General features: G+C 51.1%; 1 protein-coding gene and 1 non-coding gene across 2 annotated transcripts in view; both read right to left on the bottom strand.

Moving 5' to 3' along the window:
* Nucleotides 1-1,129: 1,129 nt before the first annotated feature.
* SCUBE3 (signal peptide, CUB domain, EGF-like 3) overlaps nucleotides 1,130-19,926 on the bottom strand; it is a 21,938-nt gene continuing 3,141 nt past the window's right edge. The window contains exons 3-21 of the mRNA XM_008572429.1: nucleotides 18,123-18,257; nucleotides 16,862-16,987; nucleotides 16,545-16,661; nucleotides 11,938-12,054; nucleotides 10,079-10,201; nucleotides 9,472-9,588; nucleotides 8,673-8,798; nucleotides 8,268-8,384; nucleotides 8,015-8,119; nucleotides 7,622-7,720; nucleotides 7,111-7,269; nucleotides 6,660-6,875; nucleotides 5,994-6,155; nucleotides 5,619-5,786; nucleotides 4,909-5,070; nucleotides 4,113-4,310; nucleotides 3,438-3,590; nucleotides 3,234-3,313; nucleotides 1,130-1,418 (exon numbers count right to left, since the gene is read on the bottom strand). Coding sequence (XP_008570651.1) covers nucleotides 1,269-1,418; nucleotides 3,234-3,313; nucleotides 3,438-3,590; nucleotides 4,113-4,310; nucleotides 4,909-5,070; nucleotides 5,619-5,786; nucleotides 5,994-6,155; nucleotides 6,660-6,875; nucleotides 7,111-7,269; nucleotides 7,622-7,720; nucleotides 8,015-8,119; nucleotides 8,268-8,384; nucleotides 8,673-8,798; nucleotides 9,472-9,588; nucleotides 10,079-10,201; nucleotides 11,938-12,054; nucleotides 16,545-16,661; nucleotides 16,862-16,987; nucleotides 18,123-18,257 — 2,630 coding nt within the window. The 3' untranslated portion in view covers nucleotides 1,130-1,268. The remainder of the gene's footprint in view (nucleotides 1,419-3,233; nucleotides 3,314-3,437; nucleotides 3,591-4,112; nucleotides 4,311-4,908; nucleotides 5,071-5,618; nucleotides 5,787-5,993; nucleotides 6,156-6,659; nucleotides 6,876-7,110; nucleotides 7,270-7,621; nucleotides 7,721-8,014; nucleotides 8,120-8,267; nucleotides 8,385-8,672; nucleotides 8,799-9,471; nucleotides 9,589-10,078; nucleotides 10,202-11,937; nucleotides 12,055-16,544; nucleotides 16,662-16,861; nucleotides 16,988-18,122; nucleotides 18,258-19,926) is intronic.
* TRNAT-GGU lies at nucleotides 2,137-2,211 on the bottom strand. The gene has a single exon. It is a non-coding gene; the product is annotated as a tRNA-Thr (tRNA).

Here is a 19,926-nt window from a genome sequence, read left to right as displayed (position 1 = left end):
TAATAGAAGAGAAAGAAACAAAAATAAAAATGAAACCAAAAAACAAAAGTCTCTCTCTCTAGACAACATAGAAAGACTCAAAATGATTGCACTTATTAGATGTGGACAGCATGGGCAGGAGGCTCACCAAGTGCACACACATTCCTCTTGCTGCCCACAGCCTGAGGCCAGAGGTAGGCAGCTCCAGGCTGGCTGCAGAGCGGGGTCCTCTGGTGGAGCCCACAAGCCACCTGGGGCTACGAGAAAGAAAACTGTGGGGCAAGGCCCAGGCTGGCTTCGGGTCAATAGCCATGTTTCTTTAAGGACAACACTTAGCAAGGGGAGTAGGGCTCCCCCAGGGAGCACTTGGGTGGGTCTGAGGAGCGGCTGGGCCAGGGAAGACAAGTAAGAAAAGGGATTAGTATTTGAGGCTGGCTTCCAATTGTTCTGTAGTCTAGTTCTTTAGATGATACATTTTCTTTTCTTTCTGTTTTCTTTTTTTGGCAATGCTTTAAATTTGATTTCTGTCCTGCAGAGCTATAGTCTTTCTCTTGGGGAGCCACAGCAGCGCATTCAACATGGTAATGCCTGCTGCTTATCCTCATTCAGCTGGTGTCCACTAGCCCAATGGTTTGGGCCATTTGTAAACCCTTACGGAGTAGACCCCAGGCAGATGTGGGGAAAGAAAGAGAAGATCTGTATAGACAAGAAAGCCGGCCGTGTGGGTGGTCCAAGGCTCAAACCATGTGCCCTAGAGGACTGGTGCTGGTATTAAGCCTGTAAGTCAAAGGCTTCTTTGGCAGGACCCCAGGCTATGAGAATCACCCTGGGGACGTTTTGGCTCCTTCCTAGCAAGGCATAACCCTATAATGGCAGAAGCTCCTCTTCCCTCCTCCCCATTTCCCACTAGACCCACTTCCTTTGTGGGTCTCTTTCACCCTTCCAAGCTGATGGGACCAGGGATATGAGTTGGTAAAATAGGCCAGGGTGATGTGGGGTGGTGTGGTGCTGTTCCTTCACCCCTCAGGGAGAATAAAGCCAGCACTGAATGGCTTTTCCAGGAAGCATGTAAGAAAAAGGAAAAGAGTAAAAAGAGAGAGAGAGGCAGAGAGATAAAGAAAGGAAACTAGAAAGACAAAAAGGGAGAATGCCTGGTCTGTGCAGTGATACTTTTTTTCCTCCAAAAAGAGAGGGGAGGAGAGAGTTCCTTGTCCGAGGGTGGGGGCTGCCGGCTCTGAGGGCTAAGGATTCTGGGGACTTCAAAACCTGTGTCTCTGGGCCTAAGGGCACTATTTGTAGGGCCTCAGGAAGCTGGAAACTTTGGAGCGGAGCAGCTTGATGAAGGATTTTGGCAGCATCTCCTTGTGTTTTTCTGTGTACTTGAAGTAGTTCTGGGGATGGGCCAGCACCTCAAAGAAGGCCTTGATGAGCTTCTTGTCCTGCAGAGGATGGCAGGCAGTAATGTCAGCCTCGGTGTCGGGAGTGAGAAAGAGGAACACAGCCTCGACTCAGCTGCCCCTCTTGTTGTCTAATATGCATTTCACACTAAACATATCCAGAGGTGAACTCTGGATTCCCATCACCACTATCTTCCCCTTCTTTAGAAATCTACAACTCAGTCAATGGCAGCTCCATCCTCCCTATTGCTCTGTCTCCAATCATTGGAGCCATCCTTGACTCCTCTCCTGCTCACAACAACATCAAATCCTGTTGACTGTACCATCAAAATATATCCAGGGTCTGACCACTTCTCACCATCTTCACAGCTCTTACCCTGGTCCAAGTCACCATCATCTCTCACTTGGACTATGGCAGTAACTTCCTAACTGGTCTCCATGCTTCCCTAGACCGTTCTCTCCACAGCAGCCAGAGTGACTTTTGGGGTTTTAATCAATTCATCTTTTTCCTGTTTGAAACACTTCTGTGGTTTCCTTTATCACTCAGAGTAAAGCTGAATCCCTTGCATGGCCCATAGGCTGAATGCTGTTCCCTCTCCACTCTTCCTCACCCTGCTAGTAAGCATCTTATAGGAAAGGCAGGTCAAGTCCTTGATGCGTTTTTCCTCATTTTAGTTACCAGTTTTCAAAAATAATGAGGTGGTTGCCTGGCATCTTGCAAAGATCACCAATTCATTTCTTTTTTTTTTTTTTTTGTGGCTGGCTGGTGTGGGGATCTGAACCCTTGACCTTGGTGTTACCAACACCACGCTCTAACCAACTGAGCTAACCGGCCAGCCCCCTTCTTGAGGTTCTTGAACATGTCAAACTGCTTCCATGCTCCTTAGCTTGGAATGCTTCTCCCCTGATCTTCTAATGGGTAGCCTCTTTACCTCATTCAGGTCTCTCCTAATCAAAGGTCTTTCCTGACCACACCATCTGCCACAGCAACATGATGTGTCGAGAGCCTGCTAGGTACCAGGCACCGTGCATTAGAACTCTGATCTTCCGGCTCCTAGGCTGGTAGTCTTTCCACTGCATCAGTGGATTTTTACAATGAGAGGTGGGGCTTCTAGCCTCTTCTACTTTAATAAAAATGGCTATTATTGCTTTGCATTGGAGTTCCATAGTACATTTGATTTGAAATGAGGGTGCAGATGCTTAAAATATATTGCCAAAATTATATTTTTTAAGTCTGCAAGTTCTAGGAGATTTCTATCAGCATGGCTTTTATTTTGGTGATAATGTAAAAATTATTTCATTAATATTAAAGATAGAACTTTTTTTGCAGTTCTGTGTTGGATAATTATCTGTCCAACATTGAAGGTCCATTCTTCAATGTTGGGAATATTTCTTTTCCTTTAAGAGAAACCTATACATGAATTGATTCTGATAAAGCTGTGCTAGATCTGCAGCTTCTCTGTGGGTGCTAGGGAAGGAGAAAGGAAAGGAAGGGACTTATGCGAAAGCATCTTTCTATACTTCATTTCCCCTATATCTCTTGGTGGAAGAGGTAGGCGACATTTCTTCTCCTCACCTTCCCTTTCTCTTCCAAGTTTTCCCCAAGTATAATGTAATGTGGGTGACACTGCAGTCAGATAGGCTTGGGCTCAAATCCCAGGTTTACCAGTGGGCAAGTTCTTTAACTCTGTGTGCCTCAGTTTTCTCATCTGTAAAACGGGAATGATAAAAGTATCTACCTCATAGAGTTACTGTGTGTATCAAATGAGAATATTCATGTAAGCACTTAGTATATTGCCTGCATATTGTTACAAGCTCATTACATGTTGGCTATCATTATTGTTAATATTCACTTGCCTTTAAAATCTCCTGGTGGTTTTCAGAGGCATAGAGCCTGCCATCTCGCACAATGTCTTCTACCAGCTGCTCATAGTCCTCTGCAAAGTCAACCAAGGGGAGGGGCTGAGGGGTGAGAACTCTTCCTGTTCCCCTGGCTCCCTCCCAAGACCCATGAGCCTCCCCCTTCTCACCCACTTTCCTGGCTCTCCTGCCCTTACTCACCATCATAGGTAACATAGGGGATCTGGAAGCCACGAGCACTGTTGGCCTCACTTGTCTTGAAGTTGATCCAGAGCTTCCTGGAACGGGCCGTGAAGGCAATGGGGCGCTCATAGGTCTGGCAGGTCTCATAAGTGGTAATGGAGGATGGGGAGGCTAGGAAGGCAAGTAGCAGGTCAGTAGAGCTGCAAGGCAGGCTACCCAAACCCTCCTGGAATGAGTGCTGTGGAATCAAGGCTAGGGAAGGAATCACTCTAACAGAGGCTCTTCCCACCAAACACATACATACCAACCCCCACCCCCTCCCAAACACCCTCTCACATTGTCCCCTGGGATCGTTTCACAATTCCTCTTTGATACACATGCACTCACATAGTATAAGAAATTTGACTTTTAAGTAAGTAGGATGGCAAAAATGCTAGGATGGGAAAGTGACACATGTAACACCATTGGAGTTCTAGCCCCAATGCTGGCTTTCTTAACTCTGCTCTCTGCTGAACATGTACCAGTCATTGCTGTTTTCCTTTGTTAGCTTCTCTTCTCCTAAGGCCTCTCTCACTATTTTTCCCCCATGGATCTCTGGCTTCACTGCCCCAATTCTTCCTGTGCCAATGTCTCTCTTTCCCTCCAGACCAAATTCGGACTACCCTTCCCTGGCCCAGCTCTGTAGCCACCCACAGTTCTTTCTCATGACGAGGACGTCCCCACACTCGTCCTCAGATGGCAGGAAGATCTCAGGTACCACGATAAGGATCTTGCGCTTGGGTGGAGGGTTGATGTTCCAGATGCACTCCACGCCGGCTGGGTAGTTGCCTGGGTAGTTGGGGGACTCGATATAGCCAGTGAACTCACCTAGCTCTCCACCACACTGACGATCTGTAGCCATGCCCCGGTGGATAGAGCAAGAAGGAGAAGGGAAGTCAGTGGAGAAGTGGGTTGGGGAAATTAAAAAGTTCTGAAGTGGAAGTCAGACACATGTGGGCAGCCTCTACCCTAATTCATCATCTACTCTCCAAGTTCTTTTTTTTTTTTTTAAAGATGACCGGTAACAGGATCTTAACCCTTGTCTTGGTGTTGTCAGCACCACGCTTACCCAGTGAGCAACCTGCCATCCCTATATGGGATCCGAACCAATGGCCTTGGTGTTATCAGCACCACACTCTCCCGAGTGAGCCACGGGCCGGCCCTACTCTCCAAGTTCTAATTCCAACTTCCTTTTTGCCCTTTTAGTACCTTCTCTTCTTACTTCACCTGTCTGTGTCTCCTTGTTACCCATCTCCAGGGAGAGGGTGCTGCAGGGCACAGCCTAGCAACTCGCCTTGAGATTGAGTGATTGGGGAGAGGTGGGAAGTGGGACTTTCCTACCCATCCACCCACCACCCCTGCTCCCTGTTGGTTTACTACTCTCCCTTCTTTCCATGCCCATTGCTCCCAGGCCTCTCTACCCTTTTCCACAGCCTGGCCTGCCACATACTCTTGCACTGGGCCACACTGGTGGAGCCATCAAAGTCAGTGCTTGTGTTTCCTGGACAGCGGGTGCAGAAGTTCTGACGGAAGTCTGGCTGATAGGAGCCCATGGCACAGCGGATACAGCGATGGATACTGGTATTGTAGTAGTGCCCTGGGGAGCACTGGACTGCAGGCAAGAGAGAAAGACAGGAGTCAAGATAGTGGGCAGGCGGGAGTTCTGGGGCATGGGATGGGCAGGACACATTCATCATGGAGAATCAGGAGATTGAAGACACCAAAGTTCCTTCCAGGGCCCCAAGCTTTCCCAGTCATACCAGAATGTAAGCCCAGGGCAAAACAAACTTACAGACTAGTTGGCTACAGTGCCAATCCTTTTCTTTCAGGCACTGAGCATAGTGCTAAACCTATACAGAAACTCATTTGGGGTATGGAGGGGAACGTGCCACCAGTTCTCCAAAGCAGAGGGGTAAGTGGGACTGTTAATTATTTCCCAATTCCCAGGTTTGGGACTTGTGGAGGGTCAGGATGGGTCCTGGGAACAAGGACGGTGTGGTTGGTCAGGTAACTGAGCCTTTCTCAGTTTGGGGAAGATGATGGGACAACATATTCAGGTGTGGGATTTACTCTGGGGTCTATTCTGGGGACTTGGAGAGTTTATTTTTTTAGAGCAGTTGGGTTTTGGGAGTCCCCTAGAGGGGTGAGTAGCCCACTCACCTTTGGTGTCACAGTCTTGGAAGGAGATGGCCCCCTCGTGCTTGGTGGTGAGGCCCCCACCACATGGGAAGCACAGGGTCCGTCCTGCTTCAGGTTGGTAGGTGCCACGTGGGCATGGCTGGCAGGGCTTGAACCCATCTACAGAGTGTTGGCCAGGTGGGCACTGACCTGCAATGAACCAAGGGCCCAACTCTGATGGGGATGGTCCTGAGTCACCCCTTTGGGGTCGCCCAGTCTCAGGGGACAGAGGCATACTAACAGGATGTTGACTAGGAGAGTGGTCTGGAGCCTGGGCCTGCCCTTTGGGAAATCCCATGCCCATGGGCATCCCAGTGCCCACCCAACCCCACTCTATATTGTTTGTTCCCCTGGCACCTGCACATGTGGTGATGTTGGTGGCTCCAAGAGGCCCGTGGGCATCACTCCCAGGGCAAAGGTCGCAGGAGAGCTGCCCTTCTCTCTCCTGGAAGGTGCCCGCTGGGCATGGCACACACTGCTCCATCTGGCCGTGGTAATACGTTCCCTGCGGGCAGCTGACTGAGGGAGAGTCGGCCGTGCTAGCCACCCACCCCCCCATTTCCCACCACCCAGGCCTGGGACTCCCCTTCCCACTTGCCCAGATTCAGGGAGAATCTCTTTGTCAGGGAACAAACAGAATCCTTAATACGTTCCCTGCGGGCAGCTGACTGAGGGAGAGTCGGCCGTGCTAGCCACCCACCCCCCATTTCCCACCACCCAGGCCTGGGACTCCCCTTCCCACTTGCCCAGATTCAGGGAGAATCTCTTTGTCAGGGAACAAACAGAATCCAGCTTGGGGGGTTAGGGGAGTCAAAGTCGTGTGCAGGAGGGTTGCTGGCCCTGCCTGGTATCTTTCTAGATTTCAGCCTCAGACCAGGGAAGGGAGGACTGTGGGCAGGAGGGTCTTGGCTGCCTCATAATTTGAGAGATGCAACAGAGGCCATAAGGGTCATGCTCTGAGCCAGGCCCAACCTGGGCCTTCCCCACTCCCCTGATCCCCTAATCTCCAGCAAGCTCCCTTACCACATTTGGCCCCAGCACGGTGTTGCCCAGGCCTACAGGCGTCCATCTGCTCTGCTCGATCCCCAGATACCGGGCCAGGCTTGTGGGCCAGTTCATAATCAAGGCCTGCCAAGCGCAGCAGAAAGCGGTCCTGGTTGATGGACTTTCTGAGCATCTTCAGAGACCCTTTCAGCCGCCGTTCCATCCGCTGTCGGAGGCAGGGGAGCCCACAGCTAGCTGGTGGTGGATGGTGGTATGAGTCAGGAGGGAGAGAAAGGGTGGCCGTGAACAGGAGAGCAGAAGAGCAAAGCTGGGAGCCAGGAGGGGCATGGTAAGAGGAGCTAGCTATTGGGCTTGGCATTAGGCAGGGTCTGTTACAGGCTCTGTTTCTTCCTTTTGCACTGAGACTCGTGGTTTCCCCACCTCTGGCCTCCCCTTCTGGCTCTCCTCCCAACAGTGCCTCCAGTCTCACCTGTGGTTTCTTCAGCTTTGACCTCTGCCTCTAGTTCCAGGGTGAGCCGGGTGACCTCCTTGCCTGGAGGGGTCCGGGCCCGCCGGCCCTTGCCCTTCCGAGAGGAGTCACACTTGAGGTGGATGAAGGTGACCTGGCAGTCAGAGCAGGGGGCACCACCTGGGGGAGAGATCTTATTAACCCCAGGGGCACCTCCTATGGGCAGGGAAAGTTCTCACTCCCAGCTCTTCTCCACCCCAGCCCAGAAAGACCTCACCAGATTTCTGACTGGGACTATCACTCAACTTTTAGTCTAGGGTACTAATTAGTTGGTGGAATGTAATACCCTGAGGCTTCTTTGGGCCCTGTGCCTACAACCGCTTTTTCCCCTGCTCTGTCCAGAGTTCAGGGTGCTGGTGGGTTTCTGGAAGAGATCTCACTAAGCAGAGGAGCCAAGGGGTGGGGAGAGTTTGGTAGCCAGACAGCCCATTTGAGTGGGGTCCCCAGACCAGACCTGGCCCTGGGATTCTGCCGGCCTCCTCCATTTTGGCTTTGTTTCGCAGGTGTAAACGGCATTTGGCATCCTTGATCTTGAAGGAGGCCCGCTGTTTAACTGACAGCACTGCAGCCTCTGGAGGGATGGTAGAAGCTCAGCACAATATGGAGGCCCCATGGGGGTGGGGGCTGCTGTGGAGGGTGTTGAGAAGCTGGGCAATAAGCCAGGGGCTTGGCTGGGGGAGTGGGCTTACAAAAGCCAAGGGGATCAGATGTTAGGGACAGAGGGAGTAAGGCAGCAGAGCTGGAGAATTACAGAGCCAAAAAGGGGATTCACGAAAAAGCAGGGCCAGGGGATTAATGAAGAAGAGAAATAAGGGGTTAATACAAGAGAGCAGAGTTGAAACAAGGCTTCTGGGCTGGTGCTCACCATGGCAGTGGTTGGAGTTTGTGCTGTTCCCAGTGTGGCCGGCTCGGGCTGGAGCAGCCCTGGGGCTGGGGGTGCCACAGCTCACCGTGAAGCCATTCTCAGACTCTGAGAGAAGGGGCCTGTCACAGCTCTGACCTGCCCTCCAAACCCCCACTGGTTGGAGGAATCCAATGGGAGCAGAGGAGCTGCCTCAACAGCCAGTCTTTCTTCCCTTCTTCCCCCACAAGCCCTCCAGCAACCTCCTCCCACTTACCTGGCAAAAACCGGGCCCGGGAGGGGCAGGTCAGGGCACAGGTGTCCCTCTTCCCAGACCGGTTGCAGCTGAGCATGGCTTTCAATGCCCCAGGACTGCCCTGACACTTCACCGGCTCTAGGAAGGGGAGAGAGGCCTGAGAAGATGGGTACATTCTTCTCTCACCCTCTTCCTCAGTTTGGTAGCTTGGAAGAAGAGAACCAGCTACAGGCAGAACTATTGTTGTACCCAGGGAGACTTATAAAGGAATTATTTGCTCAAAACTTCAAAACTCTAACTCAAATGGCTACATTCTCTCCCTCTTTCTGCCTCACACCCTTCCCCAGCATGGTACTCTGCTTTCCAGGACCCCAGCTCCCCCTGAAACTGCAGTGCCAGCTTTGGCCGGCAGAGAGCACTGCCCACCTGTGCAATCCTTGCCATTCCAGTGCAGCCGGCCCTGGCCTGATGGGCAGGTACACTGGTAGCTGCCAGGAGTGTTGACACAGCCAAAGCGGCAACCTCCCCGGTTGATGCTGCATTCATCCACATCTGGGGGAAGGAGATGGGAGACAGACAGACAGACATTGGTGGGGGAGGAGTAGAAGCCAGGGAATGGGCAGTGAATGACAACCTTTGGTTAGAGTTCCAGGCACCCTGAGTTATACAAGATAAATAAGCTCCAGAGATCTACTGTACAACATTGCGCCTATAGTTAATACTATAGTATACGCTTTAAAGTTTGTTGAGAGTAGATATCATGTTATTCTTACAATTAAAAGAGTTTAAAAGTGTTCTAGGTAACCCAGGATGACTACTGGCCTGAGAAGAGCCCAAACCTCCTCCCCTTATCGCTGTCCTTAGTCAAAGGAAGAACTGAGAAGGAGCCAGTCAGCTAGGCCAGCTTTCTGATGCCATCCATTCCTACCTGTCAGTGGGGCTGTAGTTTGGGAGTTGAGGATGGGGGTTTGGGGACAGTGATGGAGATGGGAAATAGGAATTGTGGAGGCAGGATGCTATTCTCTGACGCCCCAGTCTCCCAGCTGTCCTTCAGAATCTGTCTTAATTCCTCCCATTTCATCACAATGGATGCAGACAAGGCACATGCACCCAGGGATTGCCCATAGCCACAAGCCAACCCAGGGGCTTATTTAACTGGAAGATGAGAAGGTGACAGGGGCCAGGGTGGCGGGAGGGTTGGGGGGGTGCAAGTTTGCTGGCTTACCCCCACAGTGGGTGACACCATACAGCAGGTAGCCACGATGGCAGAGACACTGGAAGCTTCCTGGTGTGTTGACACATATGTGGTCACAGGTTCGATCAAAGGAACACTCATCTATATCTGGAAGAACAAGGATTCAAGCCACTGAATCTGTCTTGGGGCACTTGACCCTTGCTCAGGTGAAGGGCCCAAGTTGAGGGGCCTTGGCTGTCCCCCACTGAATTGAAAGAGTTCCTACTCATGGCCTAGCCCTAGGATCACTGATTAAGCAATGCTGATTCATTCTCTATGCCCCCTCCACTTAGAATCAGGAACTCCAAAAGTTGGTGCCTGTGGATCAGGACCACCATGTGTAGTTAGGCAGGTCATACTCTGCCAAGGATATGAATTGGAGTGAAATCCATTCCTCCTTGCCAAGCCATGTGCTCCAGTGCAAAGCTGGTTAGCCAAAAGGAAGGGGTACCGTTTGGCTAATTCTCAGCATGAGACTGCCTATAGACTTTCTGCAGTGTCTATTGAGTTTCTCAGACTCTGGTCTTCTGGCCTCCTTGAAGCTCTCCCACCCCAAAAACCTCTCCCAAGGCTTTTACCTTGGCCCCAGTCTACTCACCCTGGCAGTTCCTCTCATTGATGAGAAGCTTATAGCCCTTCTTGCAGCTGCATTCAAAACTGCCCACTGTGTTGCGGCAAATGTGGTCACAGCCCCCATTGTTCAAGCGACACTCATCTATGTCTGGGGAAGGAGAACAAAACAGAATAAAAGATAATATTGGAGGCTGGGAACAAACAAGGAGACAAGATCCCTCCTCCCTCAGTCACAGAGACAGGAAAAATCAAGGAGATTCCAGGGCCTGCCTCTTCTGACTACTCTCTCACCCTCCTGTCTGTTTCTTCTCTGTTGAGGGGATCTGCAGTCACTAGTAACATCCTCTGTTCTAGGGCTGAGTCCTCTTAAAAGGGAACAGAAGGAAATCAGAATGAGACCCTCAGGGAATTGCCTCGAGCAGGGAACAGGTGAACATTTGACCAACAGGGCTAGTCCATACCCCTTACTTTCCAGCTGATGGCCATTCCCAAGAAGGATGATGGATAGGGTTATCCCTTTCCTGTTCCCTACCCCTGTCACAAGGGCTCTGTTAAGAGCCTTGGGGCGGGGGGACCATTTTGGAGAGTCAAAAGGGACTCATTGGAAAGGGGCAGCTCTTCAGGGAGGAGGAGCTGGGAAAGAGGCCAGGCAGGGAGGACCTCCAGGAGAGCCAGTAAGGTTGGGCAGCTGATGGGGGAGGGTTGGGGGCCAGGCAGGGGGCTGGACAAGAAGAGGTCTGGAGAGGCTCAGGCCTGAGGCAGCTTTCAGCGCTAGTAAGGGAAAGGGGGGTGGGTGAGCGGCTTCCTTCCTGAGGTCAAGTTTCCCAAGCTGGTGGCAGACAGGACCCAGCCTACTCACCCCTACTTGGGGGGAGGGGTCATGGAGGGCAGCCTTCCACTTCACTCTTGGCATACCTGTCAACAGTCCTTCCCAGCAGGAAACCTCTCAACTCTGGCTGCTGACCTGCTGCCCCAGCCTCCCCCCTCCTCTTGCAGCTGTTGGGTCTAAAGACACAAAGAATGAGCCTAGTCCTCCTTCCAGTCCCACTCCTTGTGACCAGGGGACACAGACCTGATGAATCATTATTTTTGGTGTGGCTACCCTCCCTTTTTCCTCCTCCCTCTCCCCCCATCCTCCCCCAGACCTGGTAATTAAAAGAAGGGGAAACAGAATGGCCACTGTGGGAAATTATACTGTAATAACAGCTAACACAAAGTGTTTACCATTTGTCAAGCTATGTTCTAAATACTTTATATATAATAAATAATTTAATCCTTACAACACACCTATGAGGCAAGCACTGTGGGGAAATTGAGGCAGAGAGACATTAACTAACTTGCCAGGATCACAGAGCTAGTAAGAGGCAGAGCTAGGACCTGAACCCAGGTAGCCAGGCTCCAGCATCACTGCTTCTGACTGCTATCCTATTCTCCCTTTGGCCGGTACAGCCCTTGTAAGGGAGAGATCATTTCCCCAGAGCCTACTGGGAAGGCCTGAAGAATGTGGGTTAAGGAGGTTATGGAACACACCTGTAACCTCATGCACACACAAAGTCAGGGCTCAAATATCCTTCCACACCCACAGACAAATGTGAATGGCATGTTCCATTAACTTAAGAGGGTTAGGGACCCGTAGAGGGATAGGAATGAGAGTAGGAGAACAACCCAGGGTAGGGGCAGGAGGCAGTAAGGAAACTGGCTAGACTTTTGGGCCCATGAACTGAGATGGGAAAGGTGGACAGGAGACAACCCTTAGCCATGTCCTGTGTTCTTCACAAGAAGGAGATTGAGGAGGTATGGTCCCATAACAGGTACCCTATCCCTGGTCCCAACCTCAGCCTTTTGCCAAAGGTCTCCTTGCTCCTGTCCTCTCAAAGCCCTTACCTTTGCAGGTCTTCCTGTCTGGCTGCAGCATGAAGCCCACAGGGCAGCTGCAGTGGACACCAGTCACTGCATCATGGCACTTACTGTCACAGCCCCCATTGTTGACAGCACAGGTCTCTGTTTAGGAGGGAGGTGGGGGATGGTAATGGATTACTAGCTTGGAGGAGTCCCAAACTCCACAGAGGCCCAAGAGAGCCTCAGCTGCCTCCCTGTGCTTTAGAAGGAGCATTAAGCAGAGGCTCCCAGCCCCCTTCCTCCCATCACTCCCAACCCCCATCCCCTCACAAGTACAGCCAAGCAGTCCACTTCCCTGCCCCCTACTTGATTGAAACAAGGTGGACAGCAGTGAGGCAGGTACAAGCCAGAGCTGTCAGGCAGGAATGTGCTTGGGGGTTGAAGGGGGGTGGGGAGCAGGGAGGGATGGGAGCTAAGTGAGGGTTCTGGCTGCCAGGGAACCAGAAGGGACAGATAGGAGTTTCCTCCTCTTTCTAACAACCATCTCTGTGGTGCACGGAGGGTGGGGGTGGGAGTCATGGTGAGACAATCTTACTATAGGTGGGGTGGGAAGAGTGAGCCTGGTGATTCCTAAGATAGCTGAGGGCTGCCCATTAATTTATCTTCCCCTTCCTGCCCAACTGTCTTAAGAAAGATCCCAGTTTCAGCGCTGACTGCTCATCCTCAGAGGAGACAGCATATACTGGGTCTCAACCTTCAACTCCTCCCAAGCCCTCCTTTCAGTTCCAGATGAAGATGAGCTGGCTGCTTTGTTGTCATTCTTTTACTTTTCTAATGGGGAGATAATGTGTGTGTGTGAGTGGGGCGGAGGAGCAGCAAAAGGAGAAGAATCCAGAGGAGAAGGAAGGGTGTAAAAAGGTAGGTGAAAGAGTTAGAGATCCTCAGAACTAGACAAGACCAAAGTCCTTATTTCAGCTGTGTTTCTACCGTTGCCCCCTATTGACTGGTAAGTGTTCCCTCTGCTGAGAGGGCAACGTGGGCAGAGTGTGGATGGGTCACTCCCTATTTTCTGATTCAGAACTAGAGAAAAATAGATTTAAACAGCAGCTTGGGAGTGTCAAGCCAAGGAAAAACCATCAGCTCAAACAGCACAAGGCCCTGACACAGGGACTGTGGAGGAGGTATGGGCTGTCCTCTGGGGGGGGCCTGGGATTCTCTTATAGAGAGAGAGAATCCCATGGCCTCTGCTAGAGAAGACAGGAGAGTGGTTCTCAGAATCAGGGAACTGAATGAGAAAAGCACTGGACAGTACTATCATCTTCTTGAATCTGTTACTCCTAACACTCACACCCAACCCTTGTCACTAAGAAGAACAGCAAGGCCAGGGCTCCAGAAGAAGCTCAACTCTGCCTTTGGATCCCTGGCCATGCCCTGGTCCCTCAAATGCCTAGGTTTGGGAGCAGCCACAGTGGGATCTCCTCTGTGTCATTCCCACCTTATTCTCGTCTGAGGTTCCCCAAGACCATGGGAGGAACCTGGGAGGGGAACCTTGAGCTCAGGCTCCAAGCCCAGCTATTCCCCCCCAAGAAGGCTCTTAGAATAAGAAGAGGTCCACTAAGCCCTGGAGCAGGGAGAGGGGAACAGAAATACAATGCTAAGTCTAGGATGGGGGAGCTGCAGAGTTGCTTTCAATTCATCCCAGGCTACACCAGGAAGCTGGGCACAGCTGCCCACCTCTGCAGGACAGTGTTTACTCTCAACCCTTTGCTCTCCAGGTTGCAGCATTAAAACTACAAGTTACTCTGTGCTGACTCTGTGCCAGGCGCTTAGTACATGCTCTACATGCACTATCTCATTCATCACAGCAACCCTAAGGGAGGACTGTTATTCTTTTTATTTTATAGAAGAGTTAACTGAGGATCACAGAGGAAGTAGCTTGCCTGAGGTCATACAGTTAGAAAGTGGCAGAGCTAGGATTCAAACTCAGGTCTGTCTGAACTCAAATGCCATGCTCTTAACCATTATGGTGGGAGAGAATGGTGATGACGCTGGGGCTATGAACTAATGTGGGTAAGAACCCAAGAAAGAAGCCCCAAGGAAGGGATGGCATCTAAACCTATTGTACCCCTATCTCAGGTGACACAGTGGACATGGTGGGTAAGATGGAGCTGGCTGGGTCTTTAACTATATAGAGGTGGGGGCAGATGGCTGTGAATGGGGTGGGGTGTTAGAAGGTGGGTGTGGGAGGAGGGAACAGAATAGGAAGGAGAGAAGGAGGGTAATAGGAACAAAGAAAGACAAGACCAACATGAAGGCTCCCAGGCCAGCTCTTAGTATCTCAGGTTTCCTGTCACCGTATGGGCCCAGTGCCCAGGCTGCCAGAGGAACCCTGCTGGCAGGCAGGGGCCAGTCAGGCTGGGCCCAATGGGCATGCGGTTAGTGGGAGCCCCAGCAGGTTATCCCTTCCCCTAGCAAGCCAGCAAGAGCAAGCAGAGAGAGCAGACATATTTACCATTAGAAACGGCCTGAGTGGGGATGTGCTGCTCTAGCCGCCTTTCCCCTGTTTGACATTATAAAAAAGCTGTTTAGATGCTGGGCAGGAGCCACTGTGGCCCACTGGGCCCCAGACCCCACCCTACCTCTTCCCCCTTGCAAGCCCAAATGATGAGCCCTGGGACCCCTACAACTGCTTCACTCCTCAGCCTTGTCCTGCCTGGTATCCTCAAAGAAGGCAAGCTCCCACCAAAAGACTGAAAAACTGAGAAACTGAGTCTCAGAAAGGGGCAGTTATGGGCCCACTACCACATAGCATGCCAAAGGCAAAGCTGGAATGCAACCTCAAGTCTTTCAAACTGCTAAATCCCAAATCCCAATAAGTGCCCATCATTTCTGCTAAACTATATTGATTGCTCTTTCAGTCCTCCCACTAAATATGAATGTCCTGATAGCCCCAAATAATGAAGTTTCCTCCTACCAGGGCTGGTGAGAAAAATGAAATATAGGGCAAGGTAAAATAAGTTCTATTGGAGAAGATGAAGAGGAACTAGGAAAGAACATAGGGCTGAACAGCCTCCTTTGCTCTCTTCTGCCTCACTTGGCCATGGCCCAGATGGCAGAATGGATCTTGGATTAGAAGAGAGTTCAAGCTTAATAGGGATGTTTTCAAAAGCAACAATATCTGAACAGAAAGCAGAGGGATCAGGCTCTCAAATCCATGGGCTCCAAGCTTTGTCCTGATTCATGCATCTTTTCTTTGGGGACTGCATGCAGTTTCCTTTGGGAGTCTCTGGGGATGTGTGAATGTGCCTGCAGGGTGGTGGGAGACTGGGAAAGCAGAATTAGACCTATGAGAAAAAAATGACAGGAGCTGGAACAGACCAGCCTAGAGAAGGCAACATGAAGACCTAAAAATGTTTTAGGGTTTTTGAAGAGTTAATTCAGAGGGAAACACTAGCAAGGGAGGTATTAATTAAACAAGTACTTTTGAATGGTGTATGCAAGTCTCTGGAGCAGATTCCTGAGGGAGACCTTTAGGACCATCATCTACTCCCCTTTTCATGTCTGCAGTGAAGGGGGCAGGTCTCTAGAATGGGGTGGCAGAGAGTCTGGTTCTTAAACTGAATGTCATGTCTCTGATATACATGACTTCACACAGAGTGACTGTTCACGGCACCCCATCTCCAGCATGTTGTAGCCCACCAGATGGATGGCCAACCATAAACATCTCTGCCCACAGAGCAAGCTCGCCCCTCCCTGGCTCAAGTCAAAGCCTCTCCCCAGCTGAACCTCTTCCCTTTCATTTCCCACTTCTCTAAGAGTCACCTTGTCCCATAATCGTTCTTAGAACTAAAGACCTAAAGACTTACGGAAATTAAGAATTAACTTTAAGGAATTAAGAAATTAAACTCATCTAGGGTACCTGAAGGTATGTGAGGTAAGGCCTAGGAATTCAGGAAAAGGGATCCAGGTATTAAGACAGCAAGAGGGATGGAAGGCTGGAGTTGGTGAGGAAGTGAGAAGGCTATAGGCGGAGCCAAGAGGGAGTACCTCTGGAATCTGGAGGAGAAAGAAGAAAGTGGGGGACGAGGGTGAGGGGAGTAGAAAGGGGATTTGCAGGAGGAGAGTGAGGAGAGAAAGAGGAATAAGATACCTGGAGCCAGGAAACCCCATTTGTCAGTTCAGGACTGGTTTTTCCAGGAAAGAGCACTCTGTCTCACCCTGAGTTCCAGAGTGGGGACAGTAGGCTGTGACGGCTCCCATCTTACCACTAGTTGACCGGAGCCTCTAGTCAGGCCTAACCAGCTGCATTTTCCCAGCTCACTTCCCCCCTCTCAACCACAGCCTTGCTCAACAAGCACCTCTACTAATTATTCCCAGTTTGGCAACAATTTATCCTGGGGTAAAGAGGATGGTGAAGGTGCTGGGGTATGGTAGTGGAACCAATGACTTGGGGAGGGAGAGAGGGTCAGGTGAGCACATCACTATCTCTTAGAGTTGGCCCTCACTAGACCTGGCATTGTCTGGGTCTTCAAGTCCCTCACAAGTCACTCATGCCCCGCACCTGGGTCCCATGTGCTCCCCCACTCCTCTGGGTTCCCAAGGACCCCCACCCCCATCACAGGTGGACTGAGTTCTCCCCTGGGCTCACCCACCAATGCATGTCTTCCCGTCGGTATGGAGCACAAACTTGACATGGCAGCCGCACCGGGGACCCTGCTCTGTATCATCGCATGTGTGCTGGCAGCCACCATTACCATAGTTGCATGTCACTGTACACAGAGAGGGCAGGAGGCCTGTCAGCTTGCTTCTCCTTGGGTACCACAGTTCTCCACAACATGGACACTGCCCCTGTTTTTTAGTTGTCTGTCCCATATTCCCTTTCCTTCCCAGCCCTGTCCTCTTGCTATTAAGGCCCCACACCCCTCTTCTTTGTTTCCCATTTCCCCCACTGCCATCTCAGTTATCTCACATTTACAGTCCCGTTGGTTCTTGGTGAGCTCGAAGCCAGGGCGGCATTCACAGGCAATACCTCCTTTGGGTGTCTCTCGGCAAATGTGGGCACAGCCATGATTCTTGTTCATGCAATTCATTCCTTCTAAAAGGGGAGGGGGGTTGAATACTGTGTACCCCTGAACACCTAAGGAAGGAGGAACTAGAAGGGGCAGTTGGAGGCCAAGGAAATTATAAGAATTCCACTGAGGTTGCAATGCAGAGAGAGGACTGACTCCCCCCTCATAGGCCTCCTGTCTTGCCCACAGAGCTGGGTGCTAATGAGCAGAGCTCAGAGCCATTCTGAATGAGGTATGAATAAGTATTGCTACTCATCCCAAAGAAAACCTGTGTCATCATCCTCTCCTTCAAACAACCAAAAAATAGTGTCTAGTAATGTCTGGCACTGTACTAGGGACTGGATGGATTTAGGAAGAATCCAGAAAAATATAAGACATGATCTCTTCCCTCAAATAGCTTACAGTCAAACTGGGAAGATAATTAACAATCAAACCTATACTGTGAGTGGGGAGTAACTGGTACAGATAATTACTATACAATTTCATTCAATGAACATTCATTAAGCTCCCACTACATACAGGGCTGTATGTTAGGTGCTGAGGATACAAAAATGAACTAGACATAGTCCCTGCCCTCAGGGATGTCACAGTCCAGAAGGGGGTGGAGGGGGATGAGTCACAGAAACAGTCAACATATACCCCATTATTCCAGCCTGAACCTCCCAATCTAATCCAAGGAAAAAGGCATTGATGAGGCTCTCTCAGATAAGCAGCAACTTAGAGATGCTCAACCACATACAATTCGGAACGACATTCACCTTGAGTCTGAACACAGAGGACACACCATAGTAGCCTCAATCTCATACTGACCCCAACCCCAAGTTAATTCCCCCAGATTTTGCTCTAATACAGAATGTCTGTCCATGGAGCTCTTAGGGTGTCATTGAGTTGAGCGACAAGAGAAGGAGCTAGCAGAGTTGAGAATGAAAGGGTAATGAGGGAAAGTTGGGAAGAGAAGCCTCGGGAGGGCAGGGGCTGGACCCTCCCAGGTCATGCGCTGACCTTCTGGTCGCTGGATGCAGGTATGCTGGTTGTCGCTGAGGAAGAAGCCTTCCCTGCAGTGGCACTCATAGCTGTTGAGAATGAAAGGGTAATGAGGGAAAGTTGGGAAGAGAAGCCTCGGGAGGGCAGGGGCTGGGCCCTCCCAGGTCATGCGCTGACCTTCTGGTCGCTGGATGCAGGTATGCTGGTTGTCGCTGAGGAAGAAGCCTTCCCTGCAGTGGCACTCATAGCTTCCCATCATGTTGACACAGCTCTGCTGACAGCCGCCATTGCCCTCAGCACACTCATCCACATCTGTGCAGGATAGATGGTTGGTGGCCCATGGGGTACAGGCCAGGGTCCACATGTACCCCAGAACTTCAGCACCAGGGACTGAGAGGAGTCCTAAGAATCCACCTGCCATCCCAACCTCCCCAGCCCAGCCTTAGACTGAGCAGTTCTCACCCCTTTGTCAGCTAATATTCTATTGAGTGTGAAGAGGCCCCCTAAGAGGGCAGAGCTAGGGAACTGAGCAAGAGGTGATGGAGGGGGCATTTGAACCTGGCTTACCTAGGTGAAGACTTGCCTCCCTTACCCTTACCTGTGGAAATTGGGTCTGAGGACAGGGGAGATCAGGGAAGGAGCCACAGCAAGAGGAAGAGTGATGAAGACAAGCGTGGAGATTGGTCAGAGAGAGGAAACTGGGGGTGGCAGCTAGTTGTGATGATCAGCCAAGGAGTTAGAGAACCTGGGAAATGGCTCTGTGCTCAGGGAGAGCTATGGCCATGGTGCTGAGGTTGGAGGGCAGGGTGGGGAAAGGCAGCTGAGCCTCAATTTTTTGTGGGGCAGGGATCATTTCTGTGGATAGGCCACGGCCCCATCCTTCCCTCACCCCATGCCTGGGCTTGCTGCCATATTCCCTAGCTTTTCTCCTATTTTGGCTTAACAAAACAAAGTCTGGCAGCTTGGCAGGGAGGGATGGGGGGAGAGCTGCCAGGCAACACCCTAGATTGGGGAAGGGGAACAGTAGGCTTTCACCCTCAAATCACCCCCCTAGGTCCCAGAGCCACACTCACCCTGGGGATCCCACTTCAACACCTTGACTCCACTTCTATGTTAGCTATTGCCCTCCCAAGTCCACAGTCCTTCTCAGTTTGCCTTGGCCCAGAAGGCATCAGGGAGATTGGTTACCAAATGGAACAGCTAGAATCCGGGCTCCTGAGGGCCTCATCTGCCCCTCCCTTCCCATCCTCTCTGCTGAGGCCCTGAAACCCTCCCTACCCCTTCGGGCCAAGGGTAGAGGGGCCTGGATCCAGCTGGTTCTTGCCTGAGAGATGCACCTGTTGTAAAAGCTGAGGAGGTATACTTTCCTCTGCTTTGTTCCTGCCTCTGTCCCATCTCTTGCTATACCCTTGACTTCTCCCCATCCCTTATTCCTGCTCTTACCCATCCTAACCCTAACCCTAGATAGGTCTTTGCTCCCCCTGACCCTTTCCATACCTACTCATTCTCTTGTCCCTCTGATGGTTCTCCCCAAAACTCTCATGGGGAAACTAGACTTGGTGAGAATCAGGGACCTAGAAAGATCAAAGGCAGCCAAAGAACTTAGGAGTTCATGTTCACAGTCCTGCAGGCTAGTCACTGTCCTGGCCAAGTGTCACAGCTTCTCTTCCCAAAGGAGTCCCAAAAGAGTCCCTCAAGGGTGACTGGGCAGATGAGAAATGAAACCCTTCCCTGATAGCTAAAGTGGTAGGAGAGGTGGCCAGGGCTAGGGGGAAGGGCTCAGCAGAGATCAGGGTTTAGAAGCCTGCGTTATGAGCGGAAACCTATAGTCTGAGTCCAAGGATGGGGTGCAACTGGGTTTAGAGACAGCTCTGCAATAAGGAGGCTCTCTTAGGCCAATGGGACCTCAGATAATTCATAGGTTCGGTCAAGTTGGGGGGGGGGGGGGGGGCCCGGACCAGCCCAGCCTGCTTTTCTGGGC

This window comes from Galeopterus variegatus, unplaced genomic scaffold, assembly GCF_000696425.1.
Source record: "Galeopterus variegatus unplaced genomic scaffold, G_variegatus-3.0.2 Scaffold783, whole genome shotgun sequence".
In the NCBI taxonomy this organism is placed as follows: Eukaryota; Metazoa; Chordata; class Mammalia; order Dermoptera; family Cynocephalidae; genus Galeopterus; species Galeopterus variegatus.
This window is presented reverse-complemented; position numbering and strand designations above follow the sequence as displayed.